The sequence below is a fragment of the Podarcis vaucheri genome (genome assembly GCF_965113315.1).
Source record: "Podarcis vaucheri genome assembly, chromosome: 16".
NCBI classification, from domain to species: Eukaryota; Metazoa; Chordata; class Lepidosauria; order Squamata; family Lacertidae; genus Podarcis; species Podarcis vaucheri.
Genome location: NC_138754.1, coordinates 29330719 through 29352365, shown reverse-complemented (window position 1 = coordinate 29352365; position 21647 = coordinate 29330719). Strand labels below are relative to the sequence as shown.

The 21647-nt window shown below is 47.3% G+C and overlaps 1 protein-coding gene and 2 pseudogenes across 3 annotated transcripts; 1 reads left to right on the top strand and 2 right to left on the bottom strand.

The window, feature by feature from the left end:
• The first annotated feature begins 170 nt into the window (after positions 1-170).
• On the top strand, positions 171-9682 carry ESS2 (ess-2 splicing factor homolog). The gene is made up of 10 exons (XM_082203620.1): positions 171-461; positions 1571-1739; positions 2304-2399; positions 2712-2881; positions 3335-3455; positions 3903-4036; positions 5496-5598; positions 6512-6621; positions 7910-8025; positions 8533-9682. The coding sequence occupies exons 1-10, from the start codon at positions 309-311 to the stop codon at positions 8816-8818; spliced, it is 1458 nt and encodes a 485-aa protein (XP_082059746.1). The 5' UTR covers positions 171-308; the 3' UTR covers positions 8819-9682.
• Positions 9683-11405: 1723 nt separating this feature from the next.
• Positions 11406-13110, bottom strand: LOC309521070 (testis-specific serine/threonine-protein kinase 2 pseudogene; annotated as a pseudogene). Its single transcript has one exon. The product of its transcript is annotated as a testis-specific serine/threonine-protein kinase 2 pseudogene (transcript).
• A 6548-nt stretch (positions 13111-19658) lies between these two features.
• LOC309521086 (testis-specific serine/threonine-protein kinase 1 pseudogene) lies at positions 19659-21605 on the bottom strand (annotated as a pseudogene). The gene is made up of 2 exons (XR_014224630.1): positions 20431-21605; positions 19659-19912 (listed from the first exon to the last, which is right to left on the bottom strand). The product of XR_014224630.1 is annotated as a testis-specific serine/threonine-protein kinase 1 pseudogene (transcript).
• Positions 21606-21647: the final 42 nt, after the last annotated feature.

Genomic DNA, 21647 nt, shown 5'->3' with positions numbered 1-21647 from the left:
GAGCTGTTTGGTAACATCTACCGCTTACGCCTCTATGGCGACGGATGGAGCGAGGCGTGGTTTCCTGACTAGGCAATTTCCCCCTCACAGAGACTACAAATCCCGAAGGCCTTTGCGGTTCCCCACGACCATCTCCCAAAGGGGGGTGGGATCTAGCCGCGCCGCTTCCGGGCGTCTGTGTCGCTGTTGCCGGAAGCGAAGGTGCGTCGCCTCGTCCGGGCCTCTGCGTAAGGGCGAAGGACCCCCAGGCGCGTTGCTAAGGGCGACCGAGTTGCCGTTGCTGGGATTTTCTGGGCCTGGCGGGAGAGATGGGCGAGCCGGGCCCCGCCGCCGCCGCCGCCTCGGCCAGAGCGCTGGTGCCAGTCCCGGCCGAGGCGGGCGCCGTGGCTGTGGTGAAGGAGGCGGCTCAGGAGGCCCCCAAGAGCAGCAAGAGGGTCCTGGACGAGGAGAGCTACATCCAGGCGAGCGAGGGGAATGGGAGCGGGGGGGTCTGGCGGAGTGAGGGGTCTGGTGGGGTGGGGATCCGGTGGGAGTGGGGGGGGGGTCTGGCGGGGTGATGGGTCCGGTGGGAGGGGGGGTATGGCGGGGTGAGGGTTCTGGTGGGGTGGGGATCCGGTGGGAGTGAGGGGGTCTGGCGGGGTGGGGGGTCCGGTGGGAGTGGAGGGGGTCTGGTGGGTCTGGCAGAGTAGGGGGTCTGGCGAGGGGGGTGTCCAGTGGGAGCGGGGGTCTGGCAGGGCATTTCCTTGGCTTGGGTGTTTGGAGAGACAGTGTGGTGCTGTGCGGGGTATTATTGTTTATTTGTTTGCTTGTTTGTTTGTTTGTTTATAGTAGGGTGGACTATTGGGTTGTTTTTCTTTTATTATGTATTTTGTAGTTTTATATCTTGATTTTATTCTGTGATCTGCCCTGAGACCCCTGGGTGTAGGGCAGTATATAAATTCAATAAGTACCGTATTTTTCGCCCTGTAGGATGCACTTTTTCCCCTCCAAAAATGAAGGGGAAATGTGTGTGCGTCCTATGGGACGAATGCAGACTTTCGCTGAAGCCTGGAGAGCGAGAGGGGTCGGTGTGTACCGACCCCCCTTGCTCTCCAGGCTTCAGGAAGCTCTGTGCAGCCCTCGGGAGCCCTGCGCGAAGTCACGCTGGGCTCCCGACTGCTGCGCGGAGCTCTCTGCAGCCCCGGGCTTCGCCCAGCTCCGCACAGCCATCCGGAGCCCATTGCGAAGTCGCGCCGGGCTCCCGGCGGCTGCGCAGAGCTGCCTGCATTCCGAAGCCTGGGACGCGCTGAAGAGCGCACCCAGGCTTCGTGCACCTCTCCGCAAGCTTGGGGAGACCGGTGCGACTTTGCACCGGGCTCCCTAGGCTTGCGGATAGCAGTAAGATGGAATACATTGCTAAGGTGTCACAGCACATGGGTTGAAGTTTTGACAGGCCTGGGCCAGCAAGCCGCTTTACTTAAGCTAAATTTCTGAGGATCCTGCCATGCAGACCACAAAATTAGATTATGTGTTCCTTTAATTTTTTAATTTTCCTCCTACCCTGAAACATTGTTAATTTGGCGTTTTGCAGAGCCTGGAGAAAATCATCCAAAGGGATTTTTTCCCTGACGTTGAAAAATTGCGTGCTCAGAAGGACTATCTAGATGCTGAAGAAAGTGGTGATTTGGAGAAAATGAGGCAGATAGCCATCAAATTTGGCTCTTCCTTGGGGAGAACTTCCAAAGACACCCCTGCACCATGTAAGAATTTATTTGGATCTTTGGATTATTGGTGTTGATGTTTATCATAGAGTTTTGAACATGTTCCTTTGTCATTTTGGGGGTGTCTTTATGATTTGCAAAGAATACCCAGTAGAGCAATTTTATATGCATCGCCGAAACCTGCATATAATGCTGCTGACGGGGCCGGAATACTCTTTGGGTTTTTTTGCTTTTTTCTTTTCTTTTCTTTTTTGCTTTTCATTTCAGTCTTTTCTGTTTCTCGAAAGAATTAAAGGCAGCATTTATGGAATCTTTGGCCCCACTGATTGATTGCTGATCTACACTTGTTGTTGTAGATGTGTGGCCCAGGGGTGATGGGATTTGTAATTCAGCAACATCTGGTGGGCCAAAGGTTTCCTACATGTGATATGTGATATCCCCCTTTTATCCTGGGAGGTAATTAGGTGGGTGGAGGTTGTGTTAATCAAATACACACACTGTACTTTGTGGCTCAGTGGATATTTGAACCGGGGCCTTGTCTATGCTGGCTCTTGGAACAATACATTCCTAAATCATTGCTTTTTCAAAAATGCTTTTGAATAGATGTTACTCCAGCCACGTTTGAAACACCCGAGGTTCATCCCGGTGACCCCTCCACATTGAATAAACCCAAGCTCCCAGTAAAAACTACAGAGGAAGGTAAGAAATTCTCATTTTGCTTGTTTGGGTTGTTCTATATGTTGCTGTTTGGTTTCAGGGCTGAGAAGAATGTGAAACAATTCCTCCTGGTATCCTTAGTATTAAAAATTGGGGGGGGGGTCAGTTTGGTGATATAAGAGCACATGGTTTACACGCAAAAAGATCTCGGGTTCAGTCCCTATCATCTCTAGTTGTATTGTGTCATAGCTTCTGGTATCCTCATTGGTGCCTTGGGGGAAATCCATCCTTTGAAGGACTGAGGCAGGACTTCAAAGTCTTATCTGTGTTTGCTTCCTCCCCCCTTTCCTACAGGTGAAACGGAGGAAGAAGAGAGCAAAGATGCTTTGCCCAGCCTGGACAGCTTCTTGGCAAAACACACCAGCGAGGATAACGCTTCCTTTGAGCAGATCATGGACGTGGCAGAAGAGAAGGAGAGAGCCAGGCATTCATGGCTCTACGATGCAGAAGAGGAATTTGCCCAGGTGCGGGAAAGAGCTTTGTGTATCTCCATTATTTAAATACCTCCATGTAGGAGACTGATCTTCCCTTGGTAAGAGAGGGCCACCAACACAGCCCTCCCTTAAGACTTTTAGATTGCGGTCTCTTCTGAAATGATCACCTATGGTCCTGAAGCATATGCAGCAAACTCACTCTAGCCAAGCAATCTGGCCATGGTCAAGTGCTTGGGGCCTGTAGATGAACTGTGCCATACACACAGTCTTGACTTCTAGTGGGGAAAAAAGGAGTTCAGCCCTGCTCCGACACCAAGCATTACACAAAGTAATAAAGTAAGACGTACATTCTCCACACTGAAAAGTAAGATAATAATTATATACTCCCCAAGTAAATTGGAGGCCCACTTAATTCACACCTTTTTACTCTTACGTACTACCGTTTGTGCCCATCACTGAAGCTCTTTGTCAAATCTGTTTCAGCGGCACCAGGAGCAGCTGGCACTTCCGTCAGCAGAAGAGCAGCAGGCCCTGGCGAATGGGAAAGCTGGGGTGGAGACATGGGAGTACAAAGCTAAGAATTCCCTCATGTATTACCCACCAGGTGAGCTCAGTGATGTCGCAAGAGTCTCCAGCAAATGGAGACAGCCAAATGGACCGATAGCTGTAAGGGTGTGTTTGTCTGTGCACGCACACACACGCCGGACAGGATTCTCTGCAGCTTCTTCCCTGTGTGTCTTCTCATCTTTCAGTACCTTTTCAGAATTAATAATTTTGTTGGGCCTAATTGGTCATTGCTGCCTTTGAGGTGCTCCTTCTGAGTTCTAATATTATGGGGTAGAGAGGGGGGATACTGATTCATTCCCTGCACCATTGAGAGATGAGCATGGAAGTGTAATTGTGAGAAAACTCATCCTCTGTTCTTCTATTTGAGTTTTCATTCTTAACTTACGGGAGTACATTTTTCTTTTAAAATTGCAAATGGCAAGACTTTTGTTTGCTTCTTTGATATCAGGCCTTCGGTCTGATGCTAATGTTCTGCCTTTTCCAGGTGTTCCTGAAGAGGAGAGTGTGTTTAAAAAGCCACGGGAAGTTGTCCACAGAAACACCCGTTTCCTGAAGGATCCGTTCAGCCAAGCCTTGAGCAAATCCCAGCTCCAACAGGCAGCAGCCCTCAATGCTCAGGTTAGAGAGCTGATTTAACTTTCCCACATCCTCTTTATTTGAAATCGGTGTGTTTCCTCTACTTACAGGTGGATATATTTAAAATTATATATTCCACCACCCCCCCATACATGTAGCTGAGGGAAAATTGTACCCTTACTAGCTTTCAGCAGAGCATCTTTAAAGTCCTTCAACTGATTAAATGCAATTTTAAATAGGAAAGAGAAGGCTGGTGAGTTCCAGTGGAGAGAGCCTCTTGCAGAAGACTTTGCATTACTGTATTTTAATATTTGGTTGGAAGCCGCCCAGAGTGGTTGGGGAAGCCCAGCCAGATGGGCGGGGTATAAATAATAAATTATTATTATTATTATTATTTGCTCTTGTCTGTTTATATTGACCGTCAGTGGTTGCATTTGCATTTTGCACAAAACTGGTGAATGAACAGGAGGGAACCACAGCAAGCCGTGGATGCAAACACCTTTGCTCCTTGTTCAGCTGGGAGGATGACTTTGGAAGCTTTTACTCCTCCCCTATTAATCACGGCTTGCCATAACACCCAGACAGCGGATCATGCTCAGTTGCAAAACAAGCCAGCTTCAGATGTGGATGTTGAAGGTGACTTGATTACAACTGTTGTATTTTTAGTGCATTTCTATACTGATCAATTGTTGGCCTTTGTCAGCGATGTACATAAAAATTAACCATGCAGAGAGTAAATCAATAAAAATCGTAAAACCAAACAGAAATGCAAACATTACCTTTTAATGCCTGCTTGAATAAGAAAGCCTCTGTTGTGCATCTTAAGTTCAGCAAGGAGGGCACCTGTCTAATTCAGTTTGGAGGGACTTGCAAGGCTTATGAGCCCAGCAGTTCAGCCACAGGGGACCTCCAGCTGAGACTCCCCCAAGGATTTTAGTGATTAGACAGGGATAAAAAGGATCAGTCTGTTCTTAAGATATCCTGGACTAAGTTGCTAAAGGGCCTTGTAAATGAATACAAGAACCTCAAATCTGGCTCAGAAACATTAAACCACAATTCCTTGTCTGGATGACAGAAAAAGCTAGGTTTAAGTAAAACTTATGAGTAAAAGCTTTTGAAGTCCCTCTGCCAGCCATCGAGAGGGGGAGTGTGTGATCTGAAGGATTGTTGTGGATCTTCCTTGCTTATGTGCATCGTGCTAAATCTTGGTTTAGCAACAGGTGCAAATATGACCAGTGAAGTATATGGCCAAACATTATAAAATAATCAATTGATCAAGTATCAGTTTAAGAGAAAAAAGCAGATTTTTGTTGTTGAAGGTGGGAGCTTGATGCCTTAGAAGAGTTAAAGAGTGAGAGCCTATGTACTAGATGGTGCAGGATTAAGTGGTACAAATATTTGAAATAATTTTTAAAAAGATTATAATATGTTAAGCAAGCTTTTTGAATCTGTGTAAGCAATTGTTACCAAACTTTTCTTTTTTTTTCTTTGCGAAATCTAGTACAAGCAGGGTAAAGTAGGTCCTGACGGGAAGGAGCTCATTCCCCAGGAATCGCCAAAGGTCAATGGATATGGATTTGTGGCCACGCCCTCCCCAGCTCCCGGTAAGAAGAGGCGGGCGGGGAATACCAAGAATCGTGTTGTAGAAAAATAAATTAGCTTGCAAAGACTGATACTTTATTAGCAAACTGATACTTTATTAGCAAATGTGACTGAATGCTTAGCCCCCCCAGTCCACAAAACCTTGTTCATTGGGAAAGGGCAGTTTCAGCCACAGGAGCTAATTCTGCAGGGTTATGGGGAAGAAAGCATAGCTTTCTAACAGGTTGAAGCAAGGGGGTGGCTCATGGAGTAAATAACTACATTGTGATTCCTGGCATTGGCTAGTAATAGGGAGCACATAGTGGAGAGAGTGTTTGTGGGCAGTCAGCTAAGGTATGGAGAGGAGAGGGTGCCTGTCCCTTTAACTCTTTATTAAAAGGTAAAGGTACCCCTGACCGCTAGGTCCAGTCACGGACGACTCTGGGGTCGCGGCGCTCATCTTGCTCTATAGGCTGAGGGAGCCGGCATTTGTCTGCAGACAGCTTCCAGTTCATGTGGCCAGCATGACTAAGCCGCTTCTGGCGAACCAGAGCAGCGCACGAAAACGCCGTTTACCTTCCCGCCAGAGCGGTACCTATTTATCTACTTGCACTTTGACGTGCTTTCGAACTGCTAGGTGGGCAGGAGCTGGGACCGAGCAACGGGAGCTCACCCCGTCGCAGGGATTCGAACTGCCAACCTTCTGATCAGCAAGCCCTAGGCTCTGTGGTTTAGACTTTATTACTGACCCGCTTAGCTAGGGTCAGGCTGCATAGCAATTGGGGAACCACGATTTGCCCCCCCCCAAAGGTAGGTCTTGTGGATTTTATTGAAGGCCACCACAACTGCAGTTCAAGCTATAACTGGCAATATTTAAGCAAAGAGCCTGCCATCGGTCCGTCTCATTAGACTTAACTTGTGAAACTCTATTCATAGGTGTGAACGACTCCCCTCTTATGACGTGGGGTGAGATTGAAAGCACCCCTTTGAGGTTAGAAGGCTCAGACACACCGTATGTAGACAGGACACCTGGACCAGCCTTCAAGGTATTTAAAGGGCGAGGTTCTCAGAACATTGTCTGCTGTGCAAACTGGGTGGAGCCTGGCTGCACAAATGAGGTTGTGGCTTCCGGTGGGGGTGGGAGTGTGGCTGAAATAGCATGCCAGGTACAGCAATTGCCACTTGGGCATCAGAAACATCTGTTCTAGCCTCGGGCATATTAAAGCCCTGAGCTGACTTGCTCTGTGTGTGCACCAGTAGCCAGCGGGAACAAAGTGACAAAGGCAGCGGGGAATTAACTTGCGTGTCTTCTCCTTTCACCTCCTTCCTATGGTGAAGGTAAGGGAATCTTGATGCCTGGTGTTTCTTTTCCCTGGTTCAACCCCATCACCCACTGCAGAGTCATCTGGGCCCAAAGGCTTTAGAGCTCTTCTGCTGCCTTTGCAGTACACCGGCATTTGCTGTGATAAATGGGCAAAAAGGTGAAGAAGAAATGCGTGTCTCCTAGCAGTCAAAATTGCATGCAGTGGGAAGGCATTGATGGACGGCAGTTATTATTAAAGCTATCCAGCACATCCACCCAGCACACCCAACTTTAGAGATCAGTGTTTCATCTTTGCCCTTGATGTGTCTTTGCTGTAAAAAAACCCACCAGTATACTTCTTGCAAAAGCGAAGCAACTCTAAGAAGGTGGCTCAGATAGAGGGTGTTTCAGTTTTGCACTCTTGGGTATTTTTGCAGTTAAGCGAGAAGGGTTGTGTGTGCAGCTTTCTGTTTCCGCTTCAGGGGGACATATTAAGTTCTCTCACCACCACGTACTTGCCCAGTTGCCTGGGAGGTAGGTCAGGCTGAGAGATGGTGACCAACCTCGGATCAAACAGTGAGCTTTCTCTCATACCTGGAATTATAACCCGGGTCTCTCTGAACCAATCCATTACTCTAGCCCATGGGTAGCTGACATGATGCCCTCTGGATGGTGGACTCCAACTCCCATAAGTCCTAAACAGCATAACTCAGTAGTTGAGGATGATGGGAGTTGTAGTCAGGCAACATCTAGAAAGCCACAGGTTCCCTTACCCCAGTCCTAGACTCTAAGGTCTCTTACTTCCCTAGTTTGAGTAGCACTGTTGAAGAGTTTGGAGCACAAGGTGTAGAGCTTCTTTGTTTGCCCTGGAAATGTTCAATGCAGGGATGGGAGGTGGAATCCAATAACATCCATAGGTCCCCCACCTCTGGCTACATTGCTTTCATAGCAAAAGCACAAGTGAGCAATGAACCTATGTCTGGAAAGATGAGTTTTTCATGTAGCACCGGTAACCCCTGGTCTTTTCCCAGATCCTGGAGCCTGGTCGCAGAGAGAGGCTAGGGCTTAAGATGGCCAACGAGGCAGCTGCTAAGAACCGAGCAAAAAAGCAGGAAGCTTTAAGAAGAGTCACGGAGAACCTCGCCAGGTGAGACTTTGCTAAAATCAGGGGCCTCTTTTCCAAAAATCTAACTGCAGCATTCAAGAGGAAAAACACACTGGGGCGGGGGGGACGGGGACAGGAAGACTTGGCATTTTTAGAGTGCCAGAATGGCTGACCTGAATATTGGATGTTGATTTTTAGAAGCAAAGAAATTGGATGTCTTAGCTTAGTGGTAGATATTGAATGCTCTGCTTCATCTGTTCTTCGGGTACCTTTTTGGTAGCCAGGGCTATGTCTGGGAGGTAAACAATCCTCTTTTCTGGGTACTGTGTGAATTGTAGTTCTGTGTGGGGAATAGGGGGTCTCCTAACAACTCTCAGCAGCCTCTGGAAGAAGCCATGACTGTTTAAAGCGGTGCCGTGATACTTTTACATGGATATTGCAGATAGAGCCTTACCTAGTCACAACCAACCAATGCAAGTTGTCTCTTATCTAAAATTATTATTGGTTTTATTTTAAAAACCCATGTGTTTCTTTTTCTTCTTCTTCTAGCCTTACTCCCAAAGGACTAAACCCAGCGATGTCACCAGCCATGCAACGCTTAGTAAACAGGACTGCCAGCAAATTCACAGACAAAGCCCTCCGAGCCAGCTACACCCCGTCCCCTGCACACCTGAGCACACCTGGCTACAAGACCCCAGCAGGTGGGCCGCAGACACCCACTGTCACCCCAACTTCCAGGACAGCGTCTCAAACACCAGGGACTCAGGACCCCACCTCAATCACGGACAATCTGCTGCAGCTGCCTAAAAGACGCAAAGCCTCAGATTTTTTCTGAGGAACGGCATCACTCTTTCTCCTCTGCCGGGCCCCGCATAGCAGAGTATGCAGATATAGCAGACAAAATAGACACAATAGCAACAAGAAGGGCTGCCCAGATTTTCAGGATTGTGTCTACCCTCCAAACCTGTGTTGCTGCTGCACGTTTGTCAGCTGCAAGGAGTAACACAGGTAGAAGAAGCCTTTTTTGGCCAGGCATCGGGTTTGAACTTTGTCGCCTTCTGTGCTACGTGAGCCAAGAAAGACTGTAGTTGAAATGATGTATGTGACATGAGCCTTTCTAAAGCATTTTGGGCGGTTTTACAAAAGGGGACCTTGTTTGCGTTTGGGTGCCTCTGATTCTGTCTGTACAGGCATATGTTTTTATTTATTGAACACAAGAAAGCCTTTGGATAAAGACTCGGCACAAATCTGAATTGAGGGTATGCCTGCAGCTCTCAACATCACTGTTGGAAAAATTCTGATGAATATATGAGAGCCACTTTCCAGCTTTACATTATTCATCCAGGGAATGACTTTCAGGCTGCTTCTCAGTGACATGTGGCAATTGGCAGATGTGGAGAATTGGTATTTCTGCTTGGGAGGGCCAGAGCCTTTGCTCTCAGATGCCTACAGGAAGCCTGGCTTTGGTTATGGGATGTGTAAGCGTGATATCCCCCAAAGCTGGAAAAGGTTGGCTTTATTTTTAAAAGTAGTAATTTATTTTTGTATATTTTGCTCTTCTACCAACAGTATCCAGAGCAGCATACAACACACTTGGTAAAGCATATAGTATATAATCAATAAAAAACTACATGTACAACTGAAGAACTGTGTGTAAAAGTAATAAGAACAGAAAACCTAAATAAAAAAGCCAACAGCAGCAGAGGTAAAACATATTGCAAGTTAAAACTGGGAGCAGTATTAGGAAGTGTTAATATATTGAATCTTCAGGGAAATGTGCTTTCATCTCACAAAGTGGGAGCCTGATTAATTTTGGGATTGGCAAAGTATGCCAGAGTCCGGCTATTGCTGTAGCCTTCAAATGTCCAGCCCGCAGCATCCTTGACCACTGGATATGCCGGCTGGGGCTGATGGGAGTTGGAGTCCTAACAACATCTGGAACGCCCCAGGTTGGCCATCCCTCTACTACAGGGAAGGCTTTCCAGGCAGTGGAGTTCTGGTCTTAGAAAGCCATTTAGTCAGTCTGTCTCGGAACCAATAAGTCATTGTGTGTTCATGATTTCAGGTGTGCAGAGATGGGTGGCGCTTGGAATTCACTGCACCACTTGTCTATATCAGAAGAACATAAGAAGGGCTAGCTGGATCAGGCTAATGGTCTGTCTAGTCAGCATCCTGTTCTCACAGGGGCCACCCAGATGCCTTTGGGAAGTCTACAAACAGGACCCGAGCCCAAGAGCTCTCACTTTTCTGGTTTTTAGCAACTGGAATTCTAAAGCATTTCTGCTTCCAACTGTGGAGGAAGAGCATAGCCATCGTGTCTATTAGCCCTTGACAGCCCTCTCAATGAATTTGTCTACTATTCTAAAGTCATCCGTCGGTGGCCATCACTGCCTCTTGTGGGAGCGAGTTCCACAGTTTAACTATGCACTGCGTGACAAACTTCCTTTTATATGTTGTGAATTTTCTAACTGTTGAGTTTCTCTGTCTTATGAGTTCTAGTGCTATGAGAGAGGGAGGAAAAAAACTTCTTTATCCATTTTTTCCATGCCGTGCATCGTTTTATAAACTTTGGTCTTGTCACCTCTTAACTTGCCTTTTCCCTAAACTAAAATGTCCTAAATGCTGAGCTCCCGTTGCTCGGTCCCTGCTCCTGCCAACCTAGCAGTTCGAAAGCACGTCAAAGTGCAAGTAGATAAATAGGTACAGCTCCGGCGGGAAGGTAAACGGTGTTTCCGTGCGCTGCTCTGGTTCGCCAGAAGCGGCTTAGCCATGCTGGGCACATGACCCGGAAGCTGTACGCCGGCTCCCTCGGCCAATAAAGCGAGATGAACGCCGCAACCCCAGAGTCGGCCACGACTGGACCTAATAGTCAGGGGTCCCTTTACCTTTAAAGGTAAAGGTAAAGGTACCCCTGCCCGAACGGGCCAGTCTTGACAGACTCTGGGGTTTGTGCGCCCATCTCACATCTATAGGCCGGGGGGCCAGCGCTGTCCGGAGACACTTCCGGGTCATGTGGCCAGCGTGACAAAGCTGCATCTGGCGAGCCAGCGCAGCACACGGAACGCCGTTTACCTTCCCGCTGGTAAGCGGTACTATTTATCTACTTGCACCCGGGGGTGCTTTCGAACTGCTAGGTTGGCAGGCGCTGGGACCGAGCAGCGGGAGCGCACCCCGCTGCGGGGATTCGAACTGCCGACCTTTCGATCGGCAAGCCCTAGGCGCTGAGGCTTTAACCCACAGCGCCACCCGCGTCCCTCCCTTTACCTTTACCTTACATTAAATCGTAATAGCAAGGTCAAGGTATCTCTGATCTGTCACAGACTTTGTTTTGTTAGACAGCACCAGAAGAGGGGAGACTTGAGAATATATAACATTTCCAGGTTGATTCTTAATACCATCTTAAAGGTAAAGGGATCCCTGACAGGTATCGATATATATAAGTATAAAAGTGCTTATAAAGAAACCTCTTTACTTTCTTTTCATTTAGTCTGCTTTTCTGATTGCTTCCTCCACTAATCTCTCATCTTCTCCCGACCCCGAAACCACCTTGTCCATTTGATTGGGCATTTGGGCTACCTATTCTCTGTTGCCTGAGTGAATGGGCATCTGCTGCTCCAGGTGTATCAGATTTCCGTGTTCTCAAACTGGGGCAACACTACATCGTCTGCCAGGTTGTCTGGTTTCACGATTTCCCCCAGTTTCCCCACTCCTTCGGCTACCTCCAGACGGGAATGTCCAGCCTGTTTGGACTCCGATTTGCTGCTGACTTGCACTTCGCTTTTGTGATTTGGCTTGTGATCGCACTCAGTCCGGGAACTCTCCCCGTTTTTCATGACAGAAGTCGTCGAGACGCACTTGGGTTTCGAGGGCTGCATCCACACATGGCTCAAAACGGCGTCGATGTGGAGCCGCCGGGCGACGTCCGGTTGGAGCATGCGGTAGATGAGGTCTTTGCATTCCATGGTCAGGTTTTTCGACTTGGGGAAATGTACCCGGTGCTCCTTTTGCAGCCTCAGCATCTTCCGAATGTTGGAGTCGTCATAAGGCATGGAGCCGCAGACCATGATGTACAGAATGACCCCTAGGCTCCACATATCGTAGATCTTGGGTTCGTAGGGGATGCCTTGCAGCACCTCTGGGGCGGCGTAAGCAGCAGAACCGCAAAAGGTCTTGCTGTGGATAATTTTGCCGTCTTCATCGCGGGTCAAGCGTTTGGAGAAGCCAAAATCCGAAAGCTTGATGTGATAATCTTTGTCCAGAAGCAGGTTTTCACATTTCAAGTCCCGGTGGACAATGTCAGAATCGTGGCAGTATTTTATAGCGGCACATAGCTGGCGGAACATCTTCCTGGCAATGTCTTCGGGCATTGCCCCTTTGCTCTTGATGAACTCCAGCAAATCCCCCTGGACTCCCAACTCCATCACGATGTAGACTTTGCCATCTGACGTCTCAAAGATCTCATAGGTTTTTATGATTGATCGGTGGTTTACTTTGGCTAAGATGTCTATTTCCCTCGGAAGGAACCTCTCCAGAAAGTCCAGTGGAGCTTTCTTCCTGTCTATGATTTTTACTGCTACGTCAAATTTCAGCCGTTCTGAAAAGGCCGATTTCACCTTGGCGTAAGAGCCTTCTCCCAAATTTCCTCCCATGATGTAGCCTCTTTTTTTAAGGATGGCAGCGTCGTCCATCATGCTATAGGCAGACGCAAAGATAAGTTTGGTCACATTGTTGGCATACTCTTCCAGCCACTTACTAGGTATTCCATCGTTGGTCATTGGAGGGTTGCCTGGTTCTGGGAAGTTGGATGACATAGAATTTTGAGCATTGTTTATCGGGTGATGTCTCCATGTGATGTCACAACTAGCATTAAGCAACTAGCAGTCTGTGATATAATAGTCAATATCAACCTCAGAGACAAATGATCTTTGGTGAGGGAACATTATAGGTTCTTTAAAAGCAAGCAACCCATCTCTGTTCTTGTTTGGGTTGTTTTTTTTAGCCTGATAGTGAAAGAAGGAAATTGTCTTGTATGGAAGGAGTTTGGACATTTGCTGATTAGTACACAAGCACTATTTCCTATCCACCTTCGCAATACTATCAAGCAACCCTCAAATTAATCTGAGTAGGGGAATTTCACCCCACTCCACAGTGTTCAAACGTTGAATTAGCTTATCATAAGTGTGTTTTAAATTGCGGGTGAAAGCTAGCAGCCACAAAAGGATTCCATGAAACACACCCAGACTGGGTACAGAAAACTTGACTGGACTTTGAAGTGTCCTTTATTCATTTCCCTGTAGCAAATACAGTGGTTAAACGTGAAATTTCCAGACAATGGATGAGGTAAGATGTCCTCGCTAAGTCAGCTTCTGAACAGATTCCCACAATGCATTGGGGTTGCAGAGGAATCAGGTGACATCATTTTTAAAATTCCGCATCTTGTTAAAGAAGTCAAACGACGTGTTTTGAGGTGACAGAAACCAAGTTACACGTTAAGATGACCATTGTGTAGATTAAAATTACGCACCAGAGTTTTTCAGATTACCAGTCGTGTAAAAAGCATGAATTAACAGCATTTAAAGATCTTTCAGGCAAGATCCCTGCAGAAAAAAATTAAAAATATCAGAAAACAGGCCCAAACAGACTCTGCATGGTCCTTCGCCTTGGGGTTTCACGGCGTTCTTCGTCTTGAGTGAATCACGTGGCTGCATGGAGTTCCTTGTGGCACTTTCACAATATTCTCAGCTCAAGCAAGTTAAACAGCCATTTTTGTGCCAAACCCACAGATTCAGCCTCTCTGGTTGTGGTGAGAAATTCTAAACTCCCACCCCAGTCCCAAAACTGTTCCTGTAGCTGTACGCAGGATTTTGAGGCACAATTCCAGGAGTACACCTGCCATCATGCTGGCATTCTGGGTGTCCCCAACATATTTCTCCCTCCTGACCTAGTCCACTTCATCCCCTGTCCCAGATCAAAGTACAGTGGTGCCCCGCAAGACGAATGCCTCGCAAGACAGAAAACTCGCTAGACGAAAGAGTTTTCCGTTTTGGAGGTGCTTCGCAAAACAAATCTCCTATGGGCTTGCTTCGCAAGACGACAATGTCTTGCGAGTTCCTGCTGGTTTTTTTTCCTCCCCCCCCCTTTTCTAAGCCGCTAAGCCGCTTATCAGCTGACCCCATAAGCTGATAAGCCGCTAAAAGCCGCTAATAGCGCTAATAGTGCTGATCCGCTAATCCGTCAATGGGCTTGCTTCGCAAGACAAAGAAACCGCTAGACGAAGAGAATCACGGAACGGATTCTTTTCGTCTTGCGAGGCACCACTGTATTGCCCCCAGTCCCTGGTGTGTGTGTGTGGGGGGGAAACCTCCTTCTGAACCTGTTGGTTCAGGACCGCCCCCCCCCCTTGGAGGAGGCCAAAAAGGTTGTGTCCCATTGGTGCAATGATGGTTGCTCTCGCTGGTCTTCTGACTGGAAGTGCTCCACAGTGGTGGTGGGAGTACAAAAATTGAGGTCCCAGAAGGGTTGGAGAAGGGGTAGATGAGTGAACAACGGCTCTTTTTTTCATCTGAGGAATGCTGGAGACTATGGCCTCGCCAACGATGACGAAAGCAGTTGGGTGAGCAAGCACCCTAACCCAACAGTTCGGCTTTGTGAATTTGCTGGTGCCGAGACTCAGATAGGCGATGAAAGGGCCGTCTCCTTCCAGAAGCACCTTCTCGCTTGTCAATATCATGGTTGGAGGCCCTTTTTGGTTGCCCCCTGCCCCTCAACTTTGGGAGTTAGGCAGGTGCAAATTATGGGAAAGGCTGCTCTCCAATATTGCCACTGTGTCCCCAGAGCCTAGGTAGAATCTAGACCCATATAAAAAAATGTGGAAATGTTTTTAAAAACGTTTTGAAAAAGATGTTGAATTTGCCACAAGCTCGCCATCGCCATCTAGTGTCACGTTTGAATAATGTACTTAAAACACTCTTAAAACGTTATATTTGCAGCTGTATAGCTAAGTCCCTAGTCTGATAGGTTCCAGGCAGGGATCACTATCAGTTTTAAGTCCACATTGGCACATTTGGATTTTTGAGGGAGAACTCTGGACACTGCTGTTAAGTTGAGGGTGAACATATCAGACGACACAGCGATTCTTCAGACAGCTCTTGTTTATTCATAGGCCAGAACAGAACTGGGCTGAAGGGTTCAGCCAACTTGCTTATATAGAGCTCAACTACAAAGCAACAGTAACAAACTTTTGTAACTATCCAATCACTGAACATCACTTTGAATTCCTTATTGGCATATGTGGACCTGAGTGAAAACTATCTACAGTATCCCCCTGCTGGCCCAGGGTGAGAACTTCAGTACAGTACTTCAGTACATAACAACTGCTCTCTCCTCTCCTCTCTGCTGGATCAGCTCCCTCCTGCAGAGAAAGAGAGAGCATGTGTACATGCACATGTACACACAAGTTTGACTTTTCTGAGTGAATTGGGTTAAAGCCAGGTCTGGTGATATTAACCTGAGCCTTAAAAAGCACATAGAGCTGAGGCAGGAAATGGGGAAGAGGGGTACTCTTCCAACTTCCTCCTTCGGCTCTCGGGAGAGAAAAGCAGCCACACTCACCAGTTCTTGACCAAGGGAATCATGAATAGAGGGAGGTTTGGTGAGTGCCCACAGCCAATATGTTGGCAACTTTTGCACCCAGCTGTGCCGTGGTCTAAACCACAGAGCCTAAGGCTTGCTGATCAGAAGGTCGGCGATTCGAATCCCCACAACGGGGTGAGCTCCTGTTGTTCAGTCCCAGCTCCTGCCAACCTAGCAGTTTGAAAGCACGCAGTGCAAGTAGATAAATAGGTACCGCTCCGGCGGGAAGGTAAACGGCATTTCCATGCGCTGCTCTGGTTTCGCCAGAAGCGGCTTAGTCATGCTGGCCACATGACAAGAAAAACTGTCTGCGGACAAACGCCGGACCCCTCGGCCAGTAAAGCGAGATGAGTGCCGCAACCCCAGAGTCGTTCTCAACTGGACTTAAATGTCAGGGGTACTTTACCTTTACCTTAAAAGCTTTCTACTTGCCCTAGCTTTTAACTGACCAGCCGGTGATAACACTGAAGGTCGGATATGGTTTTTTCTTTGTAAAAAAATGAAATAAGTATGTTAGCTGAGAAAGCCGCTTTGAAGAGGCAAGCTCCCTTGTCTGCTCCCTATGCCCATCCTAGACAGAGTGTTGTTCCTAGCATGCAGATACCGAAATCCAGCATTGCCTGAGCTCTGCGAGTGCAGCTTCTCCCGACTGCAGAGTGTTTGGGTTTCCGGCTTGCATCACAAGTCAATGGCATAAAACCAGCAGGCCATTGGCCTGCGCTCAGGCCATTGGCCTGCGCTCAGGCCGCCCAATTTCTCTCTCTCTTTTTTCCTCTTGATTTGGATTTTCTTCTTCTCCCCCCCCCACCTATTGTGTGTTTTTTTTTGTTTAGTTCCTTTACCACTCTTTTCTTCTTTCACTCTCTTCCAGATTGTGCAAAGTTTCCTCTTTCCTTCCAGCTCCTTTTGTCTCATGCTTTTACACTTGTCAGTCCAAAAGGAGGAGGAGGATTTCTATATGGCTGTCACTCCTTAGGGCTTTAAAGTGTTGGTGCTCACATTTAAAGCCCGAAATGGCCTCAGTCCAGTATACCTGAAGGAGCATCTCCACCTCCATCGTTCTGCCCAGACACTGAGGTCCTTCTGGCAGTTCCCTCACTACGAGAAGTTACAGGGAACCAGGCAGAGGGCCTTCTCGGTAGTGGCGCCCGCCCTATGGAACACCCTCCCACCAGATGTCAAAGAGAAAAACAACTACCAAATTTTTAGAATTCATCTGAAGGCAGCCCTGTTTAGGGAAGCTTTTAATGTTTAATAGGTTATTGTATTTTAGTGTTCTGTTGGAAGCCGCCCAAAGTGGCTGGGGAAACCCAGCCAGATGGGCGGGGAAATAAATAAAAATAAATAAATTATTATTATTATTATTATTATTATTATTATTATTATTATTATTATTATTACAGCTCTCTGTGGGCAGTTGGGGGTGTTCAGGAAGGGGAAATACAGGGTTTATGAGGCAAAAATCCTGGCAGTGCTCCAGAGTGTGGTCTGGGTAGCTCACTGCATCCCGCTGTGCCACTCAAGCCCGTGTCTGCCAACTTGAAAGGCAGAGTGGGTGTGACCTGGGAGTGTGTTTCTGCCATGGACAAGCCTCCGTCTCCGGCCTGATTTGTGCTTGGTTTCTCCTTAATCTAGAATATTGGCATTAATCAGGAGGCGCTCCAGCAGCGAGGGATTTCTCGCGGTTCCCTCACTGCGAGAAGCGAGGTAACAGGGAACCAGGCAGAGGGCCTTCTCGGTAGTGTCACCCACCCTGTGGAACGCCCTCCCATCAGATGTCAAAGAGATAAACAACAACCTGACATTTAGAAGACATCTTAAAGTAGCCCTGTTCAGGGAAGTTTTTAATGTGTGACTTTTTAATCTTTGCTGGAAGCCGCCCAGAGTGGCTGGGGAAACCAGCCAAATGGGCGGGGTACAAATAAATAATTACGATTATTATTAATTATATATATATATATTAGATATATTATTATTAGCAATCAATCAGCTAATGAAAGAACTGAGCTTGGTTCTTTGAAGGTATCTGAATGTTTTATTTTTAAGCTTGCTAATCCTTACACAGCTGGGAAAGGAAAGGAAAGGGGAGGACAAGGTGCGTTGTGCTTTCAAAGGGTTTTCAAATGGTTTTATTTCTTGTCCTCCCCTGAATAATGAAAGAGACATGTGTAGCCATTTTTATGTTATTCTGTCTGTTACCACAGAAAAGAGGGGGGAGGCTTTTGATTTATGCTCAACAAGGACTTTAACAAGGTTTTATTATGCCCTCTCCCCTCGACTGAGGTTGAATGGATTTTATTTAAAATTATTTTTGGATCAGACCAGGAGTGTGATGGAGCGATGCAGAGTGAGAAGAATGAACGGCTGCTGAATAGATCTGGCAAGAGACCAAACTTGAGAAAATATTTTGTTTTTAACTGTGTGCTGAGGAAGAACTCCAGAGTGGAGTTTTAATGGCAGAGACTGGACATGTACTCTGTGAGTTATTTACGGCCACAGCCAGTACACTAGTTGGTGAACAGTGGAAGGGATGGAACGGGACCTTGTAACATCTAGAAAAACACTGCAAAGAAGTGAACAATGGAAGATAGTAATTAATTCTCCCAGCACACCAGGTCTGAAACAACAATGTTTATGAAGGATTACACACGTGTAGTGGATTTTATACTTATAAGATGTAACAGACGTGCTGTTTGTAAGGAGGAAAATGTGGTCAGCTGCAAGAATGACGTAACAAAGACTGACGGATGACAACTAAACATTAAATAAGAAATGATACAGCTATGGGAGGAAACGATTGACATATGTTTGCAACAGGTGCGGGAAACCTGATTTTAAGAAATTGTATTAAATTAAAGTAATTTGGTTGGATTTGTAATAGTTTGGAAAATTAATAAAAATAATTGAGTCTATGAGGACTAGGACATTCGCAGGGAAAGCAAAATGCTTGTTTACAAAGCTATTGTACTACCAGCCTTACTGTATGCTTGTGAAACATGGACCACTTATAATAAACACCATCTCCAACTCCTCGAAAGATACCATCAACGGTGTCTCCGGGAAAAAATCACTTGGGAAGACAGGCAAACTAATGCCAGGGTACTGGAAGAAGCAAAGATAACCAGTGTCGAAGCAATGATTCCTCAACATCAACTTCGTTGGACTGGTCATGTTGTTCGGATGCCTGAGTATCATCTTCCAAAGCAACTACTCTATTCCGAACTTAGAAGTGGAAAGCGTAATGCTGGTGGTCAACAGAAGCATTTTGGGCACTGTAGTTTTAATAGGAGGTTCTAGGCCAACTGCTTCCTGACTCATGAAGGGGAGTGCATCAAAATCCCCTGCTAAACTAGAGGGGGGAACCCCATTATTTTAGCAGGGTGTGGCGCTGTGGGTTAAACCACAGAGCCTAGGACTTGTCGATCAGAAGGTCGGCGGTTCAAATCCCCACGACGGGGTGAGCTCTCGTTGCTCGGTCCCTGCTCCTGCCAACCTAGCAGTTCGAAAGCATGTCAAAGTGCAAGTAGATAAATAGGTACTGCTCCGGCAGGAAGGTAAACAGCATTTCCGTGCGCTGCTCTGGTTCACCAGAAGCGGCTTAGTCATGCTGGCCACATGACCCGGAAGCTGTACGCCGGCTCTCTCCTCCAATAAAGTGAGATGATCACCGCAACCCCAGAATCGGTCACGGCTGGATCTAATGGTAGGGGTCCCTTTACCTTACCTACTATGCTGAATCAGGAATGGGGGTTAATATCTAAGCAGGATTTAACTCCTGCTCATCGACTGACAAGCGGGGGTTAAACCCTGCTCTGTTTGGCTGTGTTGTGTGCCCCTGGTCCCTCCAGATAGCAGGCATGTGCAACAGGATTTTATCTTGCCTTCCTGCCCATCAGATGATGTCACACGAGCCACATCCACTGAGAAGCAGGTGGGCATGGTTTGGGGAAAACTGGCCGGAAGCCAGTCAAAATCACCCCTGATTTAGCTGAAATTCCTGCACATGCTAAGTAAGGAATCCATTTAAAAACAAAACACAGGGAGAGAGTTTAAGATTATAGTTTTACTGGATCTGGATTTTCTATAACCTTAATTTCACTGGGACTGATTTCTTACGTGGAACTTCAGCACAGATACCTTATGTGTGTGTACCTTCCGTGGCAGAAGTTGCCATCACAGACGCAGACAGTTCAAAGGGTTTGCAGCTGGTCATCATTGCAGAAAAAACTGACTGGTGCTACAGCAGGCGGGTCTCTTTGAAGCTATGTTTTAGATCTCACGAGTAGCAGGTACCAACCTGGAAGGTGTATCAGGCCAAGACTCATCAGGACATGGCAAAAGTCACATCTACGCCACCCATTTTGAAAACACTCTTAGGCCACTTTTACCGTCATGGCTACTCTCCACCCCAAAGGATCCTGGGAACTGTTGTTGGTTAAGGGTGCTGACCTCACGGAGCTAACCCCCCGGCATCCTTAGCAAATGACAGATCCCAGGACCCTCCATGATTGTTGAAGTGGTATAAGAGCGCTTTAAGCTGCATGGTGCGGTTGTTTACAGAGGATTAAAAAAGGGTGAGAAAAATCTATTCCCTCTCCATCCAACATTGTGCATCTTGCAAATGTCGAGAGGTGCAGATGTTGTTGGCTCCTGTGGCCAACAACAATCTGAAAGGACTTGATGTTGACCAAAAGAAAAGAAAAGAAAATGCCTCCCAAATTGTTTTTATCTCTTTCCAAAAAAAGTTTTCAGGACGTAGTCTTTAAAGAGGTCTCTGGAACTGGCGGTGCTACAGAAACCCACTGACCTATTCACCTCTGCTTGTCGCTGGGCTGCTGGATTTTTCAAAGACAAGTCCTTTGCATCTTGTCAGAGAGGGCATCCAAGTCTGTATGCCTTTCTTCCTGGAGAATTTGCTCGTTTTCCAAAGACTCCAGCCCCGACGAGTCTTTCCCAAACATGGCCCTTATCTGATTATGGTGGTGGGAGCATTCCCCCGACTTCATGAGCGTGGTGTCCGAAGTGGATCTCTGGTCCTGCATCCACACATGCATTAAAACCTCATCGATGCAGATTCGGCGGGAGACGTCGGGTTGGAGCATGCGGTAAATGAGATCTTTGCATTCGACTGACAGCACTTTGGACCGGGGGAAATGTATCCGGTGCTCCTTCTGTAGCTTGAGCATTTTCTTAATGTTCGAGTCATCATAAGGCATCGAGCCACACACCATGATGAACAGCACCACCCCCAAGCTCCATATGTCGTAAACCTTCGGCTGGTAAGGGATGCCTTGCAGCACTTCCGGGGCCGCGTAGGCCGCCGAACCGCAGAAAGTCTTGCTGAGGACCACCCTGCCATCTTCGTCGCGGGCGACTCTCTTGGAAAAGCCAAAGTCTGTCAGTTTGATGTTGTATTCTTTGTCCAGAAGAAGGTTCTCGCATTTCAAGTCCCGGTGGACAATGTCCAGCTCGTGGAGGTACTTGATGGCGCTGGTGAGCTGGTGGAACATCTTGCGGGCTACGTTTTCAGGAATGGCTCCTCTCTTCTTGATGAACTCCAGCAAGTCTTGCATGCCCAGTTCTGTCACGATGTAGACTTTGCCGTCGGAGGTCTCAAAAATCTCATAGGTCTTGATGATGCCAGGGTGTTTCACCCTGGCCAGCATCTCTATCTCTCTGGGGAGGAACCTCTCCAAGAAGTCCTGAGGAGCCTTCCTCTTGTCGATGATCTTGACGGCCACGTTGCACTTCAGCCGATCCGAGTAGGCCGATTTCACCTTGGCGTAAGACCCTTCTCCGAGGTTGATCCCCATGATGTAGCCTCTCTTTTTAAGAACTTCAGCATCATCCATAGTCCTGGAGGCAGACCCTAAGCAATATGTTCAAGTTGGCTGAGCATCCCGTATCCTGCCCCCCTCCGATTCACGCACATTCCAGGATGGTCATCTGAAATGGCCTGGGGCTCCCCTTCCTGGGATGTTGCAGGAGAACCCTCAACATTCTTTTGTGATGTCACAATGGCTTGTGTCAGA